The sequence below is a fragment of the Littorina saxatilis genome, linkage group LG12 (assembly GCF_037325665.1).
Source record: "Littorina saxatilis isolate snail1 linkage group LG12, US_GU_Lsax_2.0, whole genome shotgun sequence".
Classification (NCBI taxonomy): Eukaryota; Metazoa; Mollusca; class Gastropoda; order Littorinimorpha; family Littorinidae; genus Littorina; species Littorina saxatilis.
In genome coordinates, this window is record NC_090256.1 from 77,803,474 (window position 1) to 77,827,641 (window position 24,168).

Sequence of the window (24,168 nt, forward strand, 5' to 3'; positions counted from 1 at the left end):
ATGAGAAAATATCGGAAAAGAAATCGTCAAATGGTTAGTCGAACCGGTTTTTGGTAATTTAGAATTAGATTAATATATATTTTTCCAGGTACAGGAACGGAAATGTGCCGCTGTTAACGCAATCCCTGTTAAGTCTCGAATCCTGTCAAGGTCAACACTTACAAGAAACCCCACTTTAGAAAAGCATGCAATAACAACACAGAGGTCTCGTTCTTCTGTGTGAGTCGTTCGAGTTTTTTAAAAAAAAGAGTAAAAATAAAAAATAAAAAATAAATAAAAAGAAAGGCTACAAGAGCGTTGTACTGTGCTTGTTTCACATCTTAACCTATGCAAACTGGGGTCATTAATCTTGAGTGGTACACACTTCTTACAGGAATGAAGTTGTTTTCCTAGCCTCGTACCGTAGGTACTATACAAGTTGTCTTCAGGCACATACAGTTCTTTTTTCTTCAGCGAGCTGGAACATGTGTCTGTTTGTTGTAGATATCTCTGCATTCATGCGTGTCAGCAGTGTCAGCCCATGCAAAACGCTCTGCATTTCATTACACCCGGTGTCACGCACAGTGGAACATCTTATTTCAGATTCTGTGTTAGAATATTATTCTACGAATGCGCATCGCAAGTTAAAGGCACAGTACAGTAAGCCTCCCGTAAACCATCACAGAGCTCCCCGAGCGTCTACATACAGTACAAGCATACTTCCATTTGAATGCTCACCGAACGGAAACATCCTGGCTGCTTTCTGTTGAGCGTGAAAAATTTCCAAAGAATTTATTTTTGTGGACTTGGTCCTCTACAACAATGGCGCCTCGTTTTGGTGCTGGACTGCTGTTATGAATATTCAATACCGGAAATCACGCCCGGACAGTAAGCCTCCCGTAAACCATCACAGATACTGTCAGGCTTTTACACACAGTACAAACACCCTTCCATTTGAACGCTCACCAAACGGGAACATCCTAGGTGCCCTACGTAAAGAGCGAGCAATTTTTAAAGAATTAATTTTGCAGATTGTCTCGAACACTTTTTGGACCCATCCTGAACTCAGGTCAAAAATGAGTTACTTCCCTTCGGGTCTCATTCTATCGATGTAAACTGGCCATAGCCGTGGATCGATGATTATCAGAATGTTTTTGGACCGTGGTGCGTTTTTGCGCTAGACCTAACTTTTAAAATCTTTATAATAAATTGACAGCTTGTTACACAAACATTCCTACAAAAGAATTCTTTTTTCATCAAGACAAGATCAGTACAATTCGAAGTTGTGAAAGTTTGAAAAAAGAAAAGCCCGGAAGCAGGGTCACGCAAGGGTCGTAGCAGACGACGGTTTATGCATATCGCCGTTCCTCTCAACAGTCAAAAGCCATCGCTAGAGTTCTTGTGAACCACAGCCGTTTGTTTCGTGCATAAAAACGTGCTATTGTAGATAAGCTCACATCGAGTCGCATTCAAATGACTAACTGACGACTACATTGTGAAAAAGGGAAACTGGATCACACGGGTTCACGATGGCTCAAGGGTAAGATAAACCACGCAAAAATAAATTCTTTGAAAATTGTTCGCTCTTTACGGAGGGCACCTAGGATGTTCTCAATCGGTGAGTGTTTAAATGAAAGGGTGTTTGTACTGTGTGTAAAAGCCTGACCGTATCTGTGATGGTTTACGGGAGGCTTACTGTGCCTTTAAACGTACATCATATAAGTAGTCTCTTTATATATATATATATATATATATATATATATATATATATATATATACTAGATGAATACCCGCTTCGCCGGGTACGGCTTCGCCGGGAAGAAGTAGAGCCGAATACCCGGCTTTGCCGGGTGTACGACGGCTTCGCCGGCGCACCGTACGAAGGAAGGGAGATAAACGCGCAAAACACTGGAGAAGATAAGGAAGAGTTACTGGGAATGGATGTACAGAAAAACCAAAATCGGTTCAGCGCTGCGCGCTGAGAGCACGCACGTGTTCAAAATTTTCCACGATTGTGTCCGGGGTCTACCTGAATATGCCCACCAAATTTGAAGCAGATCCATCGAGAACTTTGGCCGTGAATTTTCCACGATTGTGTCCGGGGTCTACCTGAATATGCCCACCAAATTTGAAGCAGATCCATCGAGAACTTTGGCCGTGAATCGTGAACACACAGACAGACAGACAGACACACACAAGCCGTATATAGATATAGATGCGTGTGGGTACATTTCTTCTCAATGCAAACATTTGCCTCCACATAATTATCTGTGTATGCTTTTACACGGAAGAATATCATCCTTCAACTGGAACATGTTATGTCAGACATCAACAGCCTGCCTGCTTCCTGGACATAGTAGGATTGTTTAAGGAATTAATTTGGTGAATGACGCCTATACGTACATTTCTGAAACTAATTCAAAAGACAGATCCCCGCAACACACAGGAAGCATCCACGCTGATGATTGTTGGTATTTGCACACGTGGAAGGGTGCTCTTATCTCAATTAAAAACCTTGTCAGATACGCGCTGGTGCACAAGAGAAGGAATTGTTCTTGAATGTCTCCAATAGCGGTTCTGAGGCCTTTGAAGACGTAACTAAACATTGGTAGACATCTGTCAGTTGTTTTTGGGTGTTGTTTTTTTATCCAACCGTGACAGGTTTTTATATAGTCAAGTTTTGACAAAATATTTTAACGTAGAGGGGGGAATCGAGACGAGGGGTTGTTTTCCCTCATTATCAACGGTAAAACATACACTTCTTGGTCAGGCTTCCTCCTTTTTATGACCTACATTTCTGAGATTGTTTGGAAATTTTGAACTTGAAATAGAGGGGTCGTTGTACATCGCTGTTTCGGGCCACACGATGCAGCTCTCAAGTCTCGAGTCGGTGTCACGTTTTCGTGAAAGTTGGCAAGTTATGGATGACTGTTGTCAAGTCGATGTACACATAGGCGTGGAAGCTCGGTGGTGTGAAGAGACCACTTCCGTGGTAATTCAGTAGGGCGAGACCCGATATAAACCGCGTGGTTCTGAGTACAGCGATGATGTGGCTGTTTACTTGTGCTGCAATGATGTTGACAGGCTGTGTCAAGTTGGACACTTTCACTAGTATACATGATTAGTTACTGGCAACAGTACTGCAAATGTGACTGCGATTGTGTGTGCATATAGGTCGGGTTCGGATGGGTAGGGAGAAGAAAGATGATACTAGTGGCAGGGAAGGAGTTGTGGCTGTGACGCCCCGAGAGAGAGAGAGAGAGAGAGAGAGAGAGAGAGAGAGAGAGTGGATGGGTACGGAAGTATGCATGAGTATATCTTGCTCTGTGTGTGTGTGTGTGTGTGTGTGTGTGTTTGCGTTGGGAGTGGGAGGGGGTAGGTGTGGGCGCGTGCGTATATACGCGTGCGTACTTAGACATAAACATGATGCAATGTATTATTCACTGTTACGTGGAATAACTCGTGAGCGAGCCGCAATATGCATCATCCATCACATGAGTCTTGAATGCGCAGTGCAGTCAGCACACGTGGAACAGTGCTTGTTTTACGGGCTACATTTTATATGGAAACACACAGAAAGAACTGCCAGTAAAGGAAGAAAAGAAGAAAAAAACTCGTTATTGTATTGGAGTGCGATCGCTTGATAGCCTTCGATCGTTGTTTGCCGTGTGTGTCTTTGACTGGAGTGAGAAAGTGAATGGGGGAAAGGGTAAATCATAGTTATTTTACGTTAGCCTGCCGTATACCATGTATGCACGCGATATTGAATATGCAAGTTTTTCCTACAGGGCACTATTTTAAATGCTCGGTTTTTTTTCTAACATGCGAGGGCTTGCTTTTTTTTGTATACATGTACAAACCATGTTAAAGGCACAGTAAGCCTCCCGTAAACCATCACAGCTAGAGCTCCCCGAGCGTCTACATACAGCACAAGCATGTCTTCCATTTGAACGCTCACCGAACGGGAACATCCTGGCTGCTTTCTGTCGAGCGTGAGAAATTTCCAAAGAATTTATTTTCGTGGACTTGGTCCTCTACAACAATGGGGCCTCGTTTTGGTGCTGGACGGCTGTTATGAATATTCCGAATACCGGAAATCACGCCCGGACAGTAAGCCTCCCGTAAACCATCACAGATACTGTCAGGCTTTTACACACAGTACAAACACCCTTCCATTTGAACGCTCACCAAACGGGAACATCCTAGGTGCCCTACGTAAAGAGCGAGCAATTTTTAAAGAATTAATTTTGCAGATTGTCTCGAACACTTTTTGGACCCATCCTAAACTCACGTCAAACATGAGTTACTTCCCTTCGGGTCTCATTCTATCGATGTAAACTGGCGATAGCCGTGAATCGATGATTATCAAAATGTTTTTGGACCGTGGTGCGTTTTTGCGCTAGACCTAACTTTTAAAATCTAAATAATAAATTGACAGCTGGTTACACAAACATTCTTTAATCATAAAAGAATTCTTTTTTTCATCAAGACAAGATCAGTACAATTCGAAGTTGTGAAAGCTTGAAAAAAGAAAAGCCCGGAAGCAGAGTCACGCAAGGGTCGTAGCAGACGACGGTTTATGCATATCGCCGTTCCTCTCAACAGTCAAAAGCCATCGCTAGAGTTCTTGTGAACCACAGCCGTTTGTTTCGTGCATAAAAACGTGCTATTGTAAATAAGCTCACATCGAGTCGCATTCAAATGACTAACTGACGACTACATTGTGAAAAAGGGAAACTGGATCACACGGGTTCACGATGGTTCAGGGGTAAGATAAACCACGCAAAAATAAATTCTTTGAAAATTGTTCGCTCTTTACGGAGGGCACCTAGGATGTTCTCAATCGGTGAGTGTTTAAATGAAAGGGTGTTTGTACTGTGTGTAAAAGCCTGACCGTATCTGTGATGGTTTACGGGAGGCTTACTGTGCCTTTAAAGGTGTTGAGTATTGTCACAAACCCCACAATGCCAGTGCCCTGTGGTTCCGCCTGCATGACAGGTTTGGCCTTAAAGTGACATCTGCACCTGTAATGATCGTACCGATGCGCATTTTCTAGAGTAATAACTCACTTTGCCGTCAAACACATAAGCATTAAGAGAACCATGTCTCTTGAAACAGATTTATCACGCAAGCGTATAGCAGCAGCCTGTCTTCTTTATTTCTTATTGATCCTCAAGAATTCATTATCACATTTATCAGATTAGCTCATACAAGAAATGTCTATACATTTTCTAAATACTGTCGTATCAGATAAGCTCATAAAAGTCTCTTTTCTAAACACTGTCGGCTCAGATTCATCAGATAAGCTCATATATCAGCCTTGTGGAAGTTGGGTATGAGTCATGTATGTAAAGAAAGCGACAGTGCAGGGTCGCACCGCCACGGCATGCCAACATCAATATGATTCATAACCCCGCGTTATCACACGCTGCACAGATGTAGCGGTTAGACTTTGAATAAGCTGAACATTGTCATATTTATGCATGAGAATAGTTGAATGGGAAATATGCACGTAAAATGCAAATTTTATTCTCAGGCGGTGGTGGCTATTTATTTTTTTATTTTATTTTTTAGCTTGGGGGATGGGGGGTTGTTGCAGGGGGGGGGGGGTGCGAGAGGGGGGGGGGAGGGGGGTCTGATCGCCCCTTTGAGGAAAAGTGACTTGAACTTTTCCGAGTTTTTTCTGTTTCCTCTATAATTATGGACAACATTCACGACAATGGAGACTTTAAATGTGCAGGTTAAAAATCAAGGCTGCAACTTTGTGCCTGTGGTGTGAAAACATTAAAAGTAAATCTTTCCCTCTGCAGCAATTTTGCGTTTAGCCATAACTCCAGCAAACAGACTTTTGTTTTCGCAGGGCAGTCTTTCTTCGCAACAACAACAACGACAACAACAAAATTCCAGGACAGTTGTTTTGCAGTGTCACAGTGTCTGACAACTTGCCGTATTTATTTGTTTAAAGGCACAGTAAGCCTCCCGTAAACCATCACAGATACGGTCAGGCTTTACCCCCAGTACAAACACCCTTTCATTTAAACACTCACCGATTGAGAACATCCTAGGTGCCCTCCGTAAAGAGCGAACAATTTTCAAAGAATTTATTTTTGCGTGGTGTATCTTACCCCTGAGCCATTGTGAACCCGTGTGATCCAGTTTCCCTTTTTCACAATGTAGTCGTCAGTTAGTCATTTGAATGCGACTGGATGTGAGCTTATCTACAATAGCACGTTTTTATGCACGAAACAAACGACTGTGGTTCACAAGAACTCTAGCGATGGCTTTTGACTGTTGAGAGGAACGGCGATATGCATAAACCGTCGTCTGCTACGACCCTTGCGTGACCCTGCTTCCGGGCTTTTCTTTTTTCAAACTTTCACAACTTCGAATTGAACTGATCTTGTCTTGATGAAAAAAGAATTCTTTTATGATTAAAGAATGTTTGTGTAACAAGCTGTCAATTTATTATTTTGATTTTAAAAGTTAGGTCTAGCGCAAAAACGCACCACGGTCCAAAAACATTCTGATAATCATCGATCCACGGCTATGGCCAGTTTACATCGATAGAATGAGACTCGAAGGGAAGTAACTCATTTTTGACCTGAGTTCAGGATGGGTCCAAAAAGTGTTCGAGACAATCTGCAAAATTAATTCTTTAAAAATTGCTCGCTCTTTACGTAGGGCACCTAGGATGTTCCCGTTTGGTGAGCTTTCAAATGGAAGGGTGTTTGTACTGTGTGTAAAAGCCTGACAGTATCTGTGATGGTTTACGGGAGGCTTACTGTCCGGGCGTGATTTCCGATATTCGGAATATTCATAACAGCCGTCCAGCACCAAAACGAGGCGCCATTGTTGTAAGAAACCAAGTCTACGAAAATAAATTCTTTGAAAATTTCTCACGCTCGACAGAAAGCAGCCAGGATGTTCCCGTTCGGTGAGCGTTCAAATGGAAGTATGCTTGTACTGTATGTAGACGCTCGGGGAGCTCTGTGATGGTTTACGGGAGGCTTACTGTGCCTTTAAATTCTATGTCGTTTCTATCGTATATGGAACAAAGAGGGAGACCTCACGAGTAAACATGCGTACATGACTCACTGTGGCTGTTCCAACAAGCATTTTTAAAACTTCCAACTGAACCGCTTTAAAACCCGAAGCATCGTATTTGAAATTTGAAAGTGGTATAGTTGCTAAATAACTCCGTGGAAACGACTTGGAAGCTTCAGTAGGGAGATTTAAAAAACGAAACGTCGGGACGTTTCGTTTTGAAGTTGTGGTAAACGTCATCATTTCGGGGGTCTCTCGCTGGAAAGGTGAATGTCAACTGAAACGGAACGTGGAACGTTAAAACGCAGTCACGTTTTCCACCCCCAAAAAACGAACAATATTTCGTCAACTTTTGTGAGTATTTTTGCACACTAACAGTTTTATTTGTTGGCCATTTTATGCATTGCTAGATTCATCAACCCTTTCACAGTCTTTCAGCGCTGAGAATGTGTTCATTGGAGGTAGACAACTGTTGTGAACTGAAATATTTTGAAGGGTGCTGATCCTGGTACATTTATCCAACTTCATGGTGAGAAAGCAAATGGCGAAGCAGAAGTAGGTCATCGCATCGAATTTTTATTCTGGCTTCGTATGTGATTTTGTATAAACAAAGTCTGTGTGATTTATTTGGACTGAAAATAATCAAAGTATGCCCGATTCTGGACCACCTCCTAGGGTTTTTTTGACTCACATGCGAAGCAAAAGTGAGTCTATGTACTCACCCGAGTCGTCCGTCCGTCCGTCCGTCCGGACGTCCGTCCGTCCGTCCGGACGTCCGTCCGGAAAACTTTAACGTTGGATATTTCTTGGACACTATTCAGTCTATCAGTACCAAATTTGGCAAGATGGTGTATGATGACAAGGCCCCAAAAAACATACATAGCATCTTGACCTTGCTTCAAGGTCAAGGTCGCAGGGACCATAAATGTTGTCTAAAAAACAGCTATTTTTCACATTTTTCCCATTTTCTCTGAAGTTTTTGAGATTGAATACCTCACCTATATATGATATATAGGGCAAAGTAAGCCCCATCTTTTGATACCAGTTTGGTTTACCTTGCTTCAAGGTCAAGGTCACAGGAGCTCTTCAAAGTTGGATTGTATACATATTTTGAAGTGACCTTGACCCTGAACTATGGAAGATAACTGTTTCAAACTTAAAAATTATGTGGGGCACATGTTATGCTTTCATCATGAGACACATTTGGTCACATATGATCAAGGTCAAGGTCACTTTGACCCTTATGAAATGTGACCAAAATAAGGTAGTGAACCACTAAAAGTGACCATATCTCATGGTAGAAAGAGCCAATAAGCACCATTGTACTTCCTATGTCTTGAATTAACAGCTTTGTGTTGCATGACCTTGGATTTTGGTAGGAAAAATGTGTAAAGCAGTTCTTAGTGTATGATGTAATTGCTAGGTTTAGTTATTTGACCTTGACCCTGAAGGTCAAGGTCATGTAAAGGTCAAGGTCAAGCATGTGAGTCGTATGGGCTTTGCCCTTCTTGTTTTCCATTCTGATCGAGGACAGACGTGATAATTTCACTTGAAGATTTATCGCCCTTCCTTCATTCCGAAACGAAACGTGAATACATCTAAATCTTGTCTGCGGCCTATGCCGTCTCGTTTCACGTTCCGTTTCGCGGGGTGACTCATTCACCAAACGAAACGAGCTGCAAAACGAAACGTGCTGTCTTTTAAATCTCCCTAGTGTGTCAACCGTAACCTATGAGGCCACAAAATGGTTTGTCTCTTTAGCCTTTCACTTTATGTGGTATTCTTGTCATAGTTTACTTGCAATGTATTCCATAAGCATCACATTATTTCATTTAAATGCAGGTTCGACCGTTGATCTTGACACTCTTGTCTTCTGTAGCGTACAGACTCTAATTCAACTGTGCTTTCGCTGCAAGTAGTGTTACAGTACAAACAAGTATTTCAGTAGAGTACGTTTACCGTGTTATTTCCCAAACCAAAGGCCGCATAATGTGTGTGCGTGTGTGGGGACTGTCCGACATAGTTTCTCGCTTTTGTAAAGTCGTTTTTACGCCTATTTTATCAAGTGCGAGGAGGAAAAATGGAAAGAAAGGAGTGTTTGTGTACACAGTGACTAAGGCAACGCGGACTGAAGATCTAAATAGGGCACATCCTTACACTCTCGCCACAGGCACATGCCACTGGTTTGGGTGTGTGTGTGTGTGTGTGGGGGGGGGGGGGTAGGGGGGCTAAGTGAGGGCCAGTCTAGTGATGGCCTTCTAACCGGGCCCTCGATGAGATACGGACAGTATAGAAGGGCTTGCGGGCAGCCGGCCGCCACACACACACACACACTCGCCCGCGCACACACATACGCACGCGCGCGCACACACACACACACACACACACACACACATACACACATACATACACACACACACACATACACACACACACACTTCACCCCAAAACAGTGACACACCAACGTACGTCTATATATCTTACGCCGGTGGTTGTACATCAGTGTTAGCCTCCTGTTTCACACGATGTCATTCACACTTCTCTGTGCAGCCCGCGTTCCGCCTCGTTAAAGTGCTCGTTAGTTAAAAGAGGCTGTGCCACCTTTAGTCTACTATGTTTAACTCCAGCGTGACTGATGGTGATACATGTATTTTCTTTCACAGACTTATGAAAGAATTCAGTTGGGTAAATAGCCTGTTGGAGAGTTCACGCACACACACTCGCGTCCACACGCATTTAAACACACGTACTGACCGCACGCACACACGCACACACGCGTAGAGTGAGGTTGAGAGAAAGGGAACGCGCATTGTATGTTATACTGATTATGAAGTCTTATATCGCGCGCGTATCTCCAGACTCGGACTCATGGCGCAGGGATCTATTTATGCCGTGTGAGATGGAATTTTTTACACAATACATCACGCATTCACATCGACCAGCAGATCGCAGCCATTTCGGCGCATATCCTACTTTTCACGGCCTATTATTCCAAGTCACACGGGTATTTTGGCATTGTATGATGTTCGCATCCACCCAGTTTCACTGGCATGCCTTTAACTTTGAATTTAAGAGGGTCAGAAAGACTGAAAGAAACTGCTTACTAATGCAACTCGCAAATATTTTTTTATTTTTTATTTTTTTATTTAACACCCCTTTCACCTGCACAGCCATTACAGACGGATGGAGGTGCGGGGGGCAACAGTTTTCGGCTCCAATCTGTCGAGATAGAGTTGTTTGTTGACGCCAACGGTCTGCTTGATTCAAATGAATTCAGCGTGGGTGCAAACACCAGAATGATGCAATGTGAAGTGTAGTTTCATTGGATGTGCTTGACGAAAGAGGTTTTAATAGCTTCTTTGTAAATCTGTTTGTCTATTTTTAAAAGGGGATCGGGCCAAGTAGTTGGTTTCGAAGGACGTTTCAGGGTCACTGGTACCTGGTTATTTTACTGTTTTATGTCAGGCTGATCAGTCTTCTTCATTTGACGATTCTTCTTTCCTTCGAAAACGGCGTATGGCTGCCTAAATGGCGGGGTAAAAAACGGTCATACACGTAAAACTCCACTCGTGCAAAAAACACGAGTGTACGTGGGAGTTTCAGCCCACGAACGCAGAAGAAGAAGAAGAAGTCGTCTTCTTCTTCTTGTTCTTCTTCTTGTTCTTCTTTGTCTTCTTCTTCTTCTGGGTACAACTGTTAGTTCACTGATTATTTTCCTGTGCACAGGTCGACTAATTTCATTCTACTCGGTCAGTCTTGGTTTCTTGGACACTTTTTGCTCGGCGGGGTGAACATACACTGCCCACGCGCATCAGCTTTCACAGAGCTGTTTGGAACTGTACGTATAAGTCAGGGCTTCAGTATGTTAGCACGTCATCGTTTTCATGCATTCTGATCATCATCGCTCAACGGCTATCGCCAGTTATCATTTTGACCTGAGGTCAGGATGCGTTTTCATGGCGAATCGTTCACCGTGAAGACTTTTATTTTACAGATTTATCTCGGGTTTTGGTGGAGACATGATTTGTCGAACGCTGAAGAAGAAGAAGAAGGTGTGGACATGATCAAGACCAGGAGAGTAAATAGTAACATTTAGGGGTGCACTGTTCCCAGACTCATAGGACAGTTGGACTTGGATTGAAAATTTGTTTTGGCCTGAATGCCTGGCTACGGAAACATGGTTCTGTCAGATGACCTCCTATATGTCAAAACTATCGGACAGTCGACCGGCCAGGGGTTAGACCAATGCATCAGATCAAAAAGGTTTGCTGCATGCAGTGACCGAGGCCTGAGAACAACACTTGGGATGTTGCTGGGAATTAGTTTCTTGCAATACACGTTTCGGCTATTATCGGTAGTTTTCGGCAGTCCTTGGTGCCACCTTTCCCCAACCGTGAAAAAAGTTCACAAATTCTGTCGATATCGCAGCAAAGTGTTCGATTTGAGGCCATTTTGGCGTTCGCAAACTGCTGATGCCAAAAAGCATCCGTGAATAATAGCTTGCTTTCATCTCCCTATCCACCCAGAGCTTAGTTTTCAAACCCCTTGTCTGTATATATACCGCTTCAGGGATGGCCAAATCTCAAAATTTGTACTCGTCAGTCGGGCGAGTAACTTGAAGAAAGTCACTAGCCCGGCAGAATTGTCACTGGCCTGGTACATACCACAGTTGATAGCATATGCAGTGTTTATATGGCTTGAAAACTCGATATTAAAACCAAAAGAGTTGCATTTGACCAGAATTATCATCGGCCAGCCGGGCGAGTTGCCAGGCGGTTTCTACTAGCCCGTGCTGATTTTTAACTCGCCGCTGGCGATCAAACGGACGATTTGGCCATCCCTCTTGCTTCATGTAGGCATGCATAGTTTGGTGATAAGTTGTTGGGTTCATCCAGTCTGGAAAATCGGTTGGAGTTTGATTATCATCCACGGGTGATCAAGAGTTGTTTTTCTTGGTGAAATTAAGTTGACACTTGTGTTGTTATTAAAGCTATTGGCGGATAGCACCTTTAATCAATGAGGCAGGGGATGACTGTTAGTAAAGACTCTTCATTAATTAAGACCGTTATGATTCACTTTTGGGGGTGGCGGGTTTGCATCATAGTCCGAAGAATTTTGACTCTCTCGCACGAGTTACAGTACATATCTATCGAGGTACTGTTATAGTACATAAATTATTATCTATCGAGGTAACGTATTCAGATCAGAGCATTCCAAGTGGGTTGAAGTGGCCATATCACTCTTAAGGTTATTCACCGACAGTAAAATGCTATACCACTGGCACTAATTAGACGATCCTTCACTCTACACATAATCGCTTACCTTGCACGTTATCCTTTTGCCCAGCATGTGATAATAATTGGGTGTGATACATATCATGTTGCGTCGTCTTTGCCGTAATGTGAGATTTTTGAAGAGAGATCATGTCCCATGCATTAAGCGGCAGGGGGCAACAAGAAAAGAGAGTGAGAGACTCAGAGAAAGGAGAGCGCGAGACAAAGAGGGATAGAGAGGGAGAGAGGCAAAAAGAGACAGACATAGAGAGGGATGACAGTCGCAAATAGAGCGACGAAGAAAGACAGAGTGAGTGAGAGACGGAGAGGCAAAGAGAGAGATGAGGGGGAGGCGGGGGTGACGAAGAAAGTGACTGACGAAGAAAGACAGACAGACAGAGATAGAGAGAGAGAGCGAACGAGTTTGTGTGTGTGAGAGAGAGAGAGAGAGAGAGAGAGAGAGAGAGAGAGAGAGAGAGAGAGAGAGAGAGAGAGAGAGAGAGAGAGAGAGAGAGAGAGAGAGAGAGAGAGAGAGAGAGGTAAGTAACCATACACGTGCTTTGTCTACACTCAATCATCCCGTGATGACTGAGGGGCTTCTCTACATGACATGTGTAACTTCATCCACACATGTACCCATAAACCCTCAAGAGATGAAAGAGAGACTTAGAGGGACAGACAGACATAGGGAGAGAGAGATGGGGGTGGAGAGAGATTGTGACCCGGGTGTCACGATTTCATCTTTCGCCTGTGTACATATTTCCCCCTCGACATATACTCAAGACTGAAATGTTGTTTCCTGGTAAAATTAAGAAGTGAAATTATTTATGGACGAAAAGCATGTCAGTTTCTTGCATGTGAAGAAAATTGGTGGTAAAATTTAATAGATTTCACCCCCAAAATCGAATTCTTTGAAAACGTGTACTGAGTGGTTACGTCCCTTGAGTAAGAAGGAAAACATTTTAGGATGAATCAAATTTCTAAGTTAAATAAAACAAATTGGTTGGACAAATTTGGCCCCATGAATGTAAGGTACACAAGGTCGCTCATCAGTACTATCGAAGTTTTTATTTTTTTGTTGTTCAGCGTAGAGTTTATACTAGATCAACGAGGCCGAGAAGCGAAATATCAACACGGCGAAAGATGAAAACGTCACACCGGCGTGTCAAGTATCACGTTCACACAGAGGTTGTTTACCCCGATACACAAGTTTTGTGGTTGACATGAATACAGAATGGGCCACAGCCCACTGCGCGTCGTCTTGGCATATATAAATGTCACTCACACCGCCCCTTTTGACCGTACAAAATTGTGCATTCAAAGCGCATGTATGACGAACCCTGTGTACGTACGGCAACCGAAACGAACAAAAGCAAAACAGAACCCTGCATAATATTATAATGCATGTTTATCTGTTTCGCATTACTAATACAGTTTTATCCACGTTCCTCAGTTTAATTGGAGCTTAATTGTCAGTGATGTTAGCCTAACAAGGCAGACTTTCAACCGACATTCCACCAACTTCACAGTTGCTTTAAAGTCGCTCAAGTGTCGCTGAGATCAAGTCGGCGAAAAATCTGCCATGGGAATTAATCAACGATATAGTCCCGATTTAGTAGCGACTTAAAAACTCCGTTGAGGGCTGTACGACTCCGCAGCGTTTTACATACGACTTTAAGCAGACTTTTATTCTTCCCCCCTCAGTCCCCGCAACCGGACAAGCCCGAATGTGCAAGTCGGCTGAGAATCGTAGCTTAAAACTAGTATGAACGTTCAGTTGATGCTGTTCACATGGGCAGCGGTTTTCAGCCTACTTGGTTCTGACCAAAATCGCTTGAAAGTTGTTGAACATCGGTTGTAGTTCTGTCATGTGAACAGCACCCGGCCTTACGCATGATGTTTTGAGACGTCATTTGATTGCAGGTCTGTTTAACGATTCATACTGTCTCCTTTACTGACCAGTGACCAATTTCACTGATCATACAGTTTCTAGTGCCCATTCTTTTGTTCGTATTGCCGCCTGTTGACCCGTTTGTCTACTTCTATTGACTTGGGTGGCCCATTGCTCTGTTCGTATTGCTGCCTGTTGACCCGTTTGTCTACTTCTATTGACTTGGGTGGCCCATTGCTCTGTTCGTATTGCCGCCTGTTGACCCGTTTGTCTACTTCTATTGACTTGGGTGGCCCATTGCTCTGTTCGTATTGCCGCCTGTTGACCCGTTTGTCTACTTCTATTGACTTGGGTGGCCCATTCCTCTGTTCGTATTGCCGCCTGTTGACCCGTTTGTCTACTTCTATTGACTTGGGTGGCCCATTGCTCTGTTTGTATTGCCGCCTGTTGACCCGTTTGTCTACTTCTATTGACTTGGGTGGCCCATTGCTCTGTTCGTATTGCCGTCTGTTGACCCGTTTGTCTACTTCTATTGACTTGGGTGGCCCATTGCTCTGTTCGTATTGCTGCCTGTTGACCCGTTTGTCTACTTCTATTGACTTGGGTGGCCCATTGCTCTGTTCGTATTGCCGCCTGTTGACCCGTTTGTCTACTTCTATTGACTTGGGTGGCCCATTGCTCTGTTCGTATTGCCGCCTGTTGACCCGTTTGTCTACTTCTATTGACTTGGGTGGCCCATTGCTCTGTTCGTATTGCCGCCTGTTGACCCGTTTGTCTACTTCTATTGACTTGGGTGGCCCATTGCTCTGTTCGTATTGCCGCCTGTTGACCCGTTTGTCTACTTCTATTGACTTGGGTGGCCCATTGCTCTGTTCGTATTGCCGCCTGTTGACCCGTTTGTCTACTTCTATTGACTTGGGTGGCCCATTGCTCTGTTCGTATTGCCGCCTGTTGACCCGTTTGTCTACTTCTATTGACTTGGGTGGCCCATTGCTCTGTTCGTATTGCCGCCTGTTGACCCGTTTGTCTACTTCTATTGACTTGGGTGGCCCATTGCTCTGTTCGTATTGCCGCCTGTTGACCCGTTTGTCTACTTCTATTGACTTGGGTGGCCCATTGCTCTGTTCGTATTGCCGCCTGTTGACCCGTTTGTCTACTTCTATTGACTTGGGTGGCCCATTGCTCTGTTCGTATTGCCGCCTGTTGACCCATGGATCTGTTGTTATTGTCTGCTATTGATCCAGTTAGCTGTTGTGATGACCGTAGGCTTGGTTTTGTATTGACCCTTTTACATTGTATACAGTTGGTAGTCCCCTCTCCGCCCACTGTACCGTGTGTACTTTCTCCTACTGGCCCATTTTACAGCGTGTGAACTTTTACCTGTTGGATCACTGGACTGTACATACTGTCCACAGGTGGCTCATTTCTCAGCTCTTGCTGTCTCCGATTAATCTATGTCAATGTTCATACGGTTTCGTTTAACCCTCTTCACTTTTTCATCCTGCTTTCTGTTGACCCATTTCGCTGCTGGTATTGTTTCTGACTGGCCCCTCACAATAACCTTGTTGTGTACAATTTTCATGTAGATGGTGTGAAGAATGTTTCTTTGTTTTGCGGTATTACAAGAGTGATGCTAAGCAGCACGGAGCTACCGGGGCATGTTCTTTGTATGCAGGTGATGCCATTTCTGATACGAAAGTGTTTCAGTGCAAGAACAGAGCGGATAAGAGCTGCCGGAGGGGGTGTTAACACAGGTGAGGTGAAGAATGTGTCTATGTGTTTCAGTACAAGAATGGAAATGAGAAGGAGGTGCCGGAGGGAGTGTTCACACAGATGAAGGACGACGACGTGGTGTTCCACCTGGCGCTACCGGAGCCGGCCTGGTACAAGCTGAACATCTTCGCCACCAAGCTGGACGCCGCAGGGTCCACACTGCCCAACGTCTTCACCTACATGATCGACCTGAAGCGGGCCAAGGAAGCCGTCAAGCCCTACCCCAAGGCGTACGCTGACTTCGCCAAGGGCTGCTACCTGCACAAACCACTCTTCCTCGACACCACCAAGGACCTCAGCAAGGTCCACTTCAAGGTCAGTCAAGGCCTGCTCTTCATAGACGATGCATGAGTTAAATGGGAAATGTGCCAACTCTCATGTTGAAGCACTGGCGCCAAGCACGCTGACACCTAATCTCGTTTCGTTGCATAAGGTCCGTTGTAGAGGGAAGACAAAGAATAAGCTATTGTGTCAATTCACTGTCAAGAGGGCTATGCATAGTCCAAATGTCCAGGAGAAGGACAGCAAGGTCCACTTCAAGGTCAGTGAAGGCCTGCTTCTTTTGGACGCTGAGCGAGGGTGCTTACTTCTCCTGAATGCAGGCCGTGCAGGCTTGCCATATTTGAGCAATTTATACGGGCTAGAAAAAAATTGTGGCCACTATAGGACGCTGCTTTAGACCAACATCAGTACATACTTGCAGGCTATCTAACCTGCCCTTTAAGAGATCGGTTTTGGGAACCCTTCATCTCGTGAGGTCTTGAGGGTCACTGACGCATTAAAAGTCAAAATGGCAGGTAATTTTGGCATGGAGTTGGATTTCTGGCATGGAGCTGGATTTCTGAACAGCAGAGGCTGACCCACTGATTTTGAAAAATAACCTTTTGAGTTTATAACGAAGTGGTCAAATGACATATTTTGGGCTGTCATTGCCGAAACCCTGCCGTCATCGGATCAGTTATTGCATCTTTGAGCATCCGGATGTCATTCCCTCACACATGGTAAAATCAGTTTTACTAGAATTATTCGTTTCCGTTGACTCATTTCACTGCTTTTATTGTTTCTGACGATGAAGCAATAAACCGTGCCATGCTCATGTGTGAATCATTTCATTTTCTTCCTGCCATAGCCAGGGACATGAGGATCAATGAAAGTCTTTGATGGTTTTTTTCATTGTAAACATGAAATCCTAGTATCCTCCTTTTCAATTTTGTTCATTCTCATCTGTGTTAAATGTACTGCGAATGGGGTGTGTCCATTCCGAAAGTCTACTTTGTGCAGACTCTCCTCGGTGTCTGAACGCCCCCGTGTGGTCGCATGCGCACGACAAAGATCCGAAGTTCACAGTAAAAGTCTCAGGACTTGGAAACATGAATACACGCATGCTGGAAAAGGAAGAAAAACTGGTAAGAGTATACTGTATGGCAGCTCGCTTTCCGCAGTGAGAAAGCTGCCCTAATGTCCATAAGATTAGCCGCACATGACGATTTGAGGCCAATACCAATACCAATGCCAATTCTTTTACAGGTGGAGGTGAAGGATGCCAAACGGGTGGCGGTCAAGGCGGGTGACGAGTGGTTCCAGCTGACCAAGCAGGGAGGAGACCTGTGGGAGGGGGACGTCAACCTCCAGCCCTATCGCGGCAAGGGCGTCCCTGTCAACCTCAACGCCTCCATCGGGAGCGACGAGACGCAGTTCGCCACGCTGCTTCAGTACACCGTCTGATCGCCGCCATCATCTCAACACAGCTGCTAAGGGGGGGTGGGGTTTGGGGGATTGGGGATGTTGTCGATCTTTCAATTACTGTGACAGGCTGATTCTTATTTAAAGGTACTGCCCTTCCTGCGTTAAGGTGGTCCTTCATTGATACCGAAGTCGACTTCGCAAATCTCAGTGCTAAAAGCTTCATGCGACCAGCTTCGCGAAGTATACTTCGCGTAGTCAACTTCGTAAATCTCAGTGCTAAAGCTTCATGCGACCAGCTTCGCGAAATATACTTCGCGTAGTCAACTTCGCAAATCTCAGTGCTAAAGCTTCATGCGACCAGCTTCGCGAAATATACTTCGCGTAGTCAACTTCGTAAATCTCAGTGCTAAAGCTTCATGCGACCAGCTTCGCGAAATATACTTCGCGTAGTCAACTTCGCAAATCTCAGTGCTAAAGCTTCATGCGACCAGCTTCGCGAAATATACTTCGCGTAGTCAACTTCGTAAATCTCAGTGCTAAAGCTTCATGCGACCAGCTTCGCGAAATATACTTCGCGTAGTCAACTTCGCAAATCTCAGTGCTAAAGCTTCATGCGACCAGCTTCGCGAAATATACTTCGCGTAGTCAACTTCGTAAATCTCAGTGCTAAAGCTTCATGCGACCAGCTTCGCGAAATATACTTCGCGTAGTCAACTTCGCAAATCTCAGTGCTAAAGCTTCATGCGACCAGCTTCGCGAAATATACTTCGCGTAGTCAACTTCGTAAATCTCAGTGCTAAAGCTTCATGCGACCAGCTTCGCGAAATATACTTCGCGTAGTCAACTTCGCAAATCTCAGTGCTAAAGCTTCATGCGACCAGCTTCGCGAAATATACTTCGCGTAGTCAACTTCGCAAATCTCAGTGCTAAAGCTTCATGCGACCAGCTTCGCGAAATATACTTCGCGTAGTCAACTTCGCAAATCTCAGTGCTAAAGCTTCATGCGACCAGCTTCGCGAAATATACTTCGCGTAGTCAACTTCGCAAATCTCAGTGCTAAAGCTTCATGCGACCAGCTTCGCGAAGTATACTTCGCGTAGTCAACTTCGCAAATCTCAGTGCTAAAGCTTCATGCGACCAGCTTCGCGAAATATACTTCGCGTAGTCAACTTCGCAAATCTCAGTGCTAAAGCTTCATGCGACCAGCTTCGCGAAATATACTTCGCGTAGTCAACTTCGCAAATCTCAGTGCTAAAGCTTCATGCGACCAGCTTCGCGAAATATACTTCGCGTAGTCAACTTCGCAAATCTCAGTGCTAAAAGCTTCATGCGACCAGCTTCGCGAAGTATACTTCGCCCAGTTTAGGACAGGCATAAAGGATTATGCTCATCGTTTTACATTGACCCAGGCCTTCGTATGGACTTAGATCACCTCTCCGTTTGGACACATTCCAAAGATCAGCTGCCTGGCTGAATTGCGTGCAGGGTGGGCCGGGGTGTTTTGTTAAATTACTTTTATAAGTGTCGCTGCGAATTTGGTTTATCTCAAAATTCCATCACGGGACAGGAAGCAGCCCGGATGTTGACTTTTGGTATGTGTTCAAGTGGAGGGACGGTCTGACAGATCTGAGATAGGCCGGTACGTAATGGCTTACACGGGAAGGGCAGGACCTTTTGATATGTTGGCTTTTTCCTATTTGCTATGAAAGACCATGGGCTCTCGAACAAAAGGGGAAACCCCTATACTGCTGATATAGGAATATTGTACAAACTACACGCAGTGGTACCTGTTACGTGAGACTCCTTAATAAAGTACAGTGGTGCCTGTCAGGTGGGGTTCCTCTGATGAGAGGAATACTCCCAGTGGGCACCTTGTTTGTTTCGCTTTGTCCATTAATTTCGCTATTCAATGCTCGTGTCACAAAAGTACGCCTGGCGATATGGGAAAATGTTTGACTGGTCCCAAAGGTGGCCTCTTATCACAGGTACCACTGCTTTCCACCAATCTATAAGACATTCTCGTTTGTTATTTGCTAGAACATGTGCCAAATAGGCAGCAACATCAAACTGTCATGTCACATGATTAGGTTTTGCGAGGTTCATCCAAATGTCCAGGTTTTGACCGGTGTTATGAACAATGTTTCACTGACTTGGATTACATTATCTTACATGTATAAAAATACAGATTTGCTGGCTGTTTTGCCTATAGCTTTTTAGACCCCCAAAAGGCGATACTTATGCTTGACTTGAAATAGATTGAATAAGTTTCTGACGGAAGATGTACATGTAATGATAATGGAACACCGTCGCAGAGCCACTGTAGCTGCACGCTTTATCTGAAGAAAGCTTACGTGTAGGAAACTAACGCTAGGACGCTGGGCTGGTTGGAGGAAAGGGGGGGGGGGGGGGCAGCAAGATAAACGGATTTTCAAGTATATAAGAGGAGCACGGATTTGCTTAGTGTACTGGAGTTAACCTACGGATGGAAAATACCATCTGGTACTTTGTTCGCTTCAATATGTGTAGTAAAATCCAAAGTTAGAGTCTCTTCTATTTTTCAGAGGAGAAATAGTGACAAATATTTGTATTTTTCTGAAGCAGCAGTTTGAAAAGATCACTCAAAGGTCATTCCCTTCTGCAAAGGGGTTTTGGATATTGGCTGCCATTTTTCTCAGTTTTCTCACTCAGTGTATAGGCTCTCCACCAAGCTGGTGGGAGAAAGGGGTGGAGGGAAGAATGGGGGGGGGGGGGGGCTGTTTGTGACCTAGATGAGGGATGCTAGGGACAACTTGAGTGCAGCGTGTGACACCGAGAGATAAAAGGCAATAATGAATCCTTCCATTCAGTAACAATCCCAAGTTACAACAGATGGCGAGCATGAGTCAGTGGTTCAACCCAGCGTCCGGCTTCTCTGTATAACTTGCCCGCAGATTTTTTCTCTATATTATAACCATCAGTCTTCATCACACACGGGTGTATATTCACTCAGTCAGCATATATCATTACACGATACTTGTGCTTCGCTTCCGCTTCATTTAAATAAAAATGTTACATTTCAAACTATAGCTCTTTGCCTTCAGTTTCATCGTTATAGCTGAACGTATGATTGTTCGATAATGCTTGTTTATTCTACGTTTCTGTCAATAAAGATCTTGGCTACATTTTACTCTGAGTCTAACATGACTAGTTGGAAGCTGTTGTTTATACATGTATTGTGTGAAGTACATGTGTATATGTTATTCCATCACCAGTTTGCTGCAGAGAAAAAGAGACTGTTGGAGAGACAGACAGGCATGGGCGCGGGAGAGGGGGGGGGGGGTTAGAGAGAGGGTGTGTGTGTGTGTGTGGTTAACGCGAAGTTCAGAAAATCAATACTGGGAAATGAGAATGTGACAGCTAACGCTTTCAATGCAAGGGAGGCAAGCATGTAGGAAGCGGCAAAAGGACTCTCTTTCTTTCTCTCTCTCTCTCTCTCTCTCTCTCTCTCTCTCTCTCTCTCTCACTCTATCTATCTCTCTCACTCTCTCTCTCTCTCTTTATCCCTCTCTCTCTTTTGCTCTCTCTCTCACTCTCTCTCACTCTCTCTCTCACTCTCTCTCTCTCTCTCTCTCCCTCTCTCTCTCACTCTTTCTCTCTCTCTCTCTCTCTCTCTCTCTCTCTCTCTCTCTCTCTCTCTCTCTCTCTCTCTCTTTTCAGCCCCCCTCCTTCCTTTCTTTCTATGTTTCTTTCGCAGTTTCTATTGTAAGTAGGCATGAGAATGTCGAGCGTGAGTAAGGATTTATCTCCACCAACTGAATTTTGTTTTGTTTTGTAATATTCGCGTCTCAGTGTTGTGCGTGTGAAAAACGTCAAAGGTCAGGCCTCGTAGTTATGCAAACAAGACAACTGGAAAACATTTGTTGACAAAATAGATGGAGGATAACATTTATTTATTATCACTAATTCGTTTTCTTCAACATTTTCGTGACATTTGGGTTTACACTTTAAAAGCAACAATTAATGAACACCAAGCTTGTTTACACTATAAACAAAGGACCATGTGAAGCGCGGAAATAATAAGCTTGCAGTGAAAGCTATTAGTGAAAATAAGGTGCCCCACTACACCAAGGGAGATAATTCACACCTACATCTGTAAAAAAAAAAAAATAAATAAATAAGGTGCCCCTGTACACAAAGGAAGATCAGTCAAACATCAGTCAACATAAGGTGTCCATGTACACCACATACCAGGAGGTGACCATCAGTCAACATAAGGTGTCCATGTACACCACAGGAGATGACCATCAGTCAACATAAGGTGCCCATGTACACCACAGGATGTGACCATCAGTCAACATAAGGTGTCCATGTACATCACAGGAGATGACCATCAGTCAACATAAGGTGCCCATGTACACCACAGGAGATGACCATCAGTCAACATAAGGTGCCCATGTACACCACAGGAGGTGACCATCAGTCAATATAAGGTGTCCATGTACACCACAGGAGGTGACCATCAGTCAACATAAGGTGCCGATGTACACCACAGGAGGTGACCATCAGTCAACATAAGGTGCCCATGTACACCACAGGAGGTGACCATCAGTCAACATAAGGTGTCCATGTACACCACAGGAGATGACCATCAGTCAACATAAGGTGCCCATGTACACCACAGGAGGTGACCATCAGTCAACATAAGGTGCCCATGTACACCACAGGAGGTGACCATCAGTCAACATAAGGTGCCCATGTACACCACAGGAGGTGACCATCAGTCAACATAAGGTGTCCATGTACACCACAGGAGGTGACCATCAGTCAACATAAGGTGTCCATGTACATCACAGGAGGTGACCATCAGTCAACATAAGGTGCCCATGTACACCACAGGAAGTGACCATCAGTCAACATAAGGTGCCCATGTACACCACAGGAGGTGACCATCAGTCAACATAAGGTGTCCATGTACACCACAGGAGGTGACCATCAGTCAACATAAGGTGCCCATGTACACCACAGGAGGTGACCATCAGTCAACATAAGGTGCCCATGTACACCACAGGAGGTGACCATCAGTCAACATAAGGTGCCCATGTACACCACAGGAGGTGACCATCAGTCAACATAAGGTGTCCATGTACATCACAGGAGGTGACCATCAGTCAACATAAGGTGCCCATGTACACCACAGGAGGTGACCATCAGTCAACATAAGGTGCCCATGTACACCACAGGAGGTGACCATCAGTCAACATAAGGTGTCCATGTACATCACAGGAGGTGACCATCAGTCAACATAAGGTGCCCATGTACACCACAGGAGGTGACCATCAGTCAACATAAGGTGTCCATGTACACCACAGGAGATGACCATCAGTCAACATAAGGTGTCCATGTACATCACAGGAGATGACCATCAGTCAACATAAGGTGCCCATGTACACCACAGGAGATGACCATCAGTCAACATAAGGTGCCCATGTACACCACAGGAGATGACCATCAGTCAACATAAGGTGCCCATGTACACCACAGGAGGTGACCATCAGTCAACATAAGGTGCCCTTGTACACCACAGAAGGTGACCATCAGTCAACATAAGGTGTCCATGTACATCACAGGAGGTGACCATCAGTCAACATAAGGTGCCCATGTACACCACAGGAGGTGACCATCAGTCAACATAAGGTGCCCATGTACACCACAGGAGATGACCATCAGTCAACATAAGGTGTCCATGTACATCACAGGAGATGACCATCAGTCAACATAAGGTGCCCATGTACACCACAGGAGGTGACCATCAGTCAACATAAGGTGCCCATGTACACCACAGGAGGTGACCATCAGTCAACATAAGGTGTCCATGTACATCACAGGAGGTGACCATCAGTCAACATAAGGTGCCCATGTACACCACAGGAGGTGACCATCAGTCAACATAAGGTGCCCATGTACACCACAGGAGATGACCATCAGTCAACATAAGGTGTCCATGTACACCACAGGAGGTGACCATCAGTCAACATAAGGTGCCCATGTACACCACAGGAGATGACCATCAGTCAACATAAGGTGTCCATGTACACCACAGGAGGTGACCATCAGTCAACATAAGGTGTCCATGTACACCACAGGAGGTGACCATCAGTCAACATAAGGTGTCCATGTACACCACAGGAGATGACCATCAGTCAACATAAGGTGTCTATGTACACCACAGGAGGTGACCATCAGTCAACATAAGGTGCCCATGTACACCACAGGAGATGACCATCAGTCAACATAAGGTGTCCATGTACACCACAGGAGGTGACCATCAGTCAACATAAGGTGCCCATGTACACCACAGGAGATGACCATCAGTCAACATAAGGTGCCCATGTACACCACAGGAGATGACCATCAGTCAACATAAGGTGTCCATGTACACCACAGGAGATGACCATCAGTCAACATAAGGTGCCCATGTACACCACAGGATGTGACCATCAGTCAACATAAGGTGTCCATGTACATCACAGGAGATGACCATCA

General features: G+C 44.6%; 1 protein-coding gene across 2 annotated transcripts in view; it reads left to right on the forward strand.

Annotated features, from left to right (window-relative positions):
- The window catches only part of LOC138982836 (uncharacterized), a 31,497-nt gene extending 10,685 nt beyond the window's left edge, over nt 1-20,812 (forward strand). Inside the window, exons 3-5 of one of the 2 annotated variants that reach the window (XR_011460987.1) lie at nt 15,973-16,275; nt 17,488-17,853; nt 18,961-20,812. Coding sequence is in view for 1 of the 2 variants with exons in the window: in XM_070356196.1 (XP_070212297.1) it covers nt 15,973-16,275; nt 17,488-17,685 (501 nt within the window). In the remaining variant the exon portion in view is untranslated. Of the gene's footprint in view, nt 1-15,972; nt 16,276-17,487 lie in introns of both variants that reach the window. The other variant, XM_070356196.1, reaches the window with a different exon arrangement.
- Nucleotides 20,813-24,168: the final 3,356 nt, after the last annotated feature.